General features: G+C 33.1%; 1 protein-coding gene across 1 annotated transcript; it reads right to left on the reverse strand.

The window, feature by feature from the left end:
• Window positions 1–2,661: 2,661 nt before the first annotated feature.
• Window positions 2,662–3,057, reverse strand: LOC124910141 (late embryogenesis abundant protein 2-like). Its single transcript, XM_047450760.1, has 3 exons — window positions 3,001–3,057; window positions 2,856–2,924; window positions 2,662–2,739 (listed from the first exon to the last, which is right to left on the reverse strand). The coding sequence occupies exons 1-3, from the start codon at window positions 3,055–3,057 to the stop codon at window positions 2,668–2,670; spliced, it is 198 nt and encodes a 65-aa protein (XP_047306716.1). The 3' UTR covers window positions 2,662–2,667.
• Window positions 3,058–3,352: the final 295 nt, after the last annotated feature.

Below are 3,352 nucleotides of genomic sequence, written 5' to 3' on the forward strand. Positions count from 1 at the left end.
GTGAGCTTTGCCTTACCATGACGAACACGTGTCTGTTTCAACTGCTGCCACCATGCTTGTGCACGACCATGTAAGCGGATCGTAACAAGGGGTACACGACGATCTGCAGGAACTTCCTTGAAATCCAGAATCTCTTCAACCTGAGAAAGCCAATCAATAAACTCTTCCGGTGATAGACTACCATCGAACTTAGGGATGTCCACCCTGAAAGCCTGCTCCCAGCGATGATTGGGGCGTTCAGGGGATCGATTCCGAAGACCACCGAAAGGGTTTTCATCTGTCATCGTAACATCATCTTCAGGGTGGTGCATGTGCATAGATGCATCCATCCGTTGCGTCAACCATTCAACCTGCCGCCTCAAATCGTCGTTATCACGGCGAAACTCAGCGTTTTCACGTCGCAACTCAGCAAGGTCACCATCATCAGCACCAGGGGTAGGGTTGCGCGGCTGTCTTCGGGGCGGCATACCTCAGGGTCGACTGGAAACTGATACCAACTGATGCAGCGTGCGTGGCTAGGATGAACCTTTATCAAGATTCGTTGATTCTTACGAATACCGAAAGTTGATAGATATTGAGGAAACCTCGTTTTCTGATTAATAATCTTCCCCTAACAAAGTGTTTTAAGATTCTTTTAAATACTCAAACCCTAGCTTGCAAAAGAAATAAACAACTTTTAATAAATTGCAAAAAAACACCCGAAACTAATAAAAATGCGATTTTGAGCCCCTAAACGTTTCCGCCCGAAAAACACTAGGCAATCGTCGAAATCTGACACTTGCGAGATATTTTCGGATGCTGCAACTTTCGCATAAACGCCTCTTCGACTCGCACCGCATCATTCACTCTGTTTTCTTCTAATGAAAAAATTGTATGGCATTGTTCGTTCAATTGTCAATATTTTATTTAATATGTTTTGTTTTTTACTATTTTTTTCTACCATTAAATTTTATTTATGAAATGATACAAGTCATTTATTGAATGAAACAAACACTAATAGACATGGTGAGTAAACCGTTTGGACTTTGATTATAGGCCATTCAATTAAACATTTGAAACATGAAAATGTGCAAGTGTTTTAAAAAAAGGTTTAAAAAATTATATTATATATATATATATATATATATATATATATATATATATATATATATATATATATATATATATATATATATATATATATATATATATATATATATATATATATATATATATATAAGGACATCTAAAAAAACACTGTCTTAAGATTCTTCAATAATTTTCCTTTTCTGGTGTGGCAGAAAGATAAGGCTAAAAAGATTAACATGTCACAAGCTTTGAACTTCATGCTTTAATGGTCCCCCATTAACCTCTCTCCTTTTCATCTTCATTTCAAAAAATCTGCTGACAAATGGAGAAAAGTATGCATGGTATCCGCGGCTAAAGCTACTAATCATCGCGATATGATGGCATTTATTTGTCACATGTTACGTTTATAATTTCGGTTGTCTTGTCTTTTAACATATTCAATGCTAAATTCTAATACGTATAGATGCAAGTGGAACAAAACGGTGCAAAAAAACAATAATTCCAACTAAGATTCTGATATTCACACACTATTGCAAAATGCATTTACTTGCTAGTGATTTTTTTTCACAGTGAAAGGTCGTTTTCATCGCGTTTTGTTCTTTGACGGGTCTCCATCAATTTGACAAAGAAAGAAATATAAATGAGGCTGGATGAATATTTTTCAATTAAAAGAATTTGAATTCTAGTCATTCTGTCATAAGAATTGTATTGTTTTGTAGTGGAAGTTCTCAATGGTAAGTCACTTTCCATGCAATAAAAAGAAAAAGAAAACAATTGTTATTTTATTTTATTAATTTTGAAACCCTAAATTTGTATTGGGCTCAAATATATAATAACTCATTTATACTTCCAAGCCCAGCAAGTTTAGATGCAACTTGCAAACCTTTCAGAAAAAAAAATATATAATAAAAAAAATAATAAAGTGAAACATTATCATCTATTTTTCTTAATTTTCATAAATTATTAAAATAAAAAACTCAAAACAATGAAACAACCTACAAAGATTAAGAGAAAATAATGTAATTTTAAGTTCAAAACTCGGTGCAATTTGAGAGATCAACAAATTGGAACTAGGGTGATATTTTATATCGAAAAATTATATGAACTTTTATATTTTTATAAATAATTTTTTATTTATAACCTGTTTTTCTCACAATTAATCTACCCAAATTCTAAATGTTAGATGGGGAATTTTGCATTGTTAAACTATCTTTATAATCATTTCACATGTGATCATATTAATCATGAATATTCTATCAAAATTATCCAAATAAAACATGATTTGTTTGTAGACGGGCCAGCAAAACATCTGGTGAATCATAATTATCATGTCCATGTGTGGATTAATCACTTGTTTTTAAATATTAATGGGATAGATCATGAAAACTATATTGAATAAAAAACATTATCAGATAAACTCAAATTCCGTGTTATTGATAAGAATAATGAATTATTTCATAGAATAAAACACCCGATCAAATTCCTTTCTTACTGGGTGGTAAGTTATTGACGATGATCCAACAAATTTTTTTAAAAAAATCATCTATTATAGGAAATCTGTCCTTTTATTGTTCTAAATTTTCGAATAATCGTGTTGCACTACTTGCTGTTCACTGCATCCCTCACAGCATCAGCAGCCCCCTGGGCTTTTGCCTTCGCCTGTGAACCTGCCTACAATCCAAAATTCAATATTTTATTTAAGAAAAACTAGTCCGACACCTTACAATCATAATAACTTTTCGATTCTAGTAGAAGGGAAGGGCACCCTAACGTGGGTTATGTGTTACCTCTTGTAGGCCTTCTTTGGCGGACTGTGCAGCATCCCCAGCTTTGCTCAACAATTGGTTCCCCTTTTCCTGAATTAATAAATTATTATTATTATATATTTTAACAAAAGAATCAAATATTAATAATAATAATAATAATACAAACCTGGGTTTGGCCCTTGGCCTCACCGGCTCTGAAGCTAGCACTCTCTGTGTTGTTCATGTTTAAATAAATTCTTTCTGAATTATATATATATCCAAACAAACAAGCCCTTAATTACTTTTTCTTGCTTTCTTTTTTGCGTTAATTCTCCAATTTTGGTTTGGAATTTTATACATATTGAAGATCAAACCTAGCTAGCTACTTTGTCTGTTAGTTTGGCAAGTGTCATTATCCATCACCTTCACTTTTAATTGGTTGTGCATTTCTAAAGGGACTTGCTTATTTTGGTCCATTAACATTTTGTAACAAAGGCCCTCAAGACAAGGGTGTTTTTGTAATCTCAGTCAATGTGAAT

Source organism: Impatiens glandulifera, chromosome 1, assembly GCF_907164915.1.
Source record: "Impatiens glandulifera chromosome 1, dImpGla2.1, whole genome shotgun sequence".
Taxonomy (NCBI): Eukaryota; Viridiplantae; Streptophyta; class Magnoliopsida; order Ericales; family Balsaminaceae; genus Impatiens; species Impatiens glandulifera.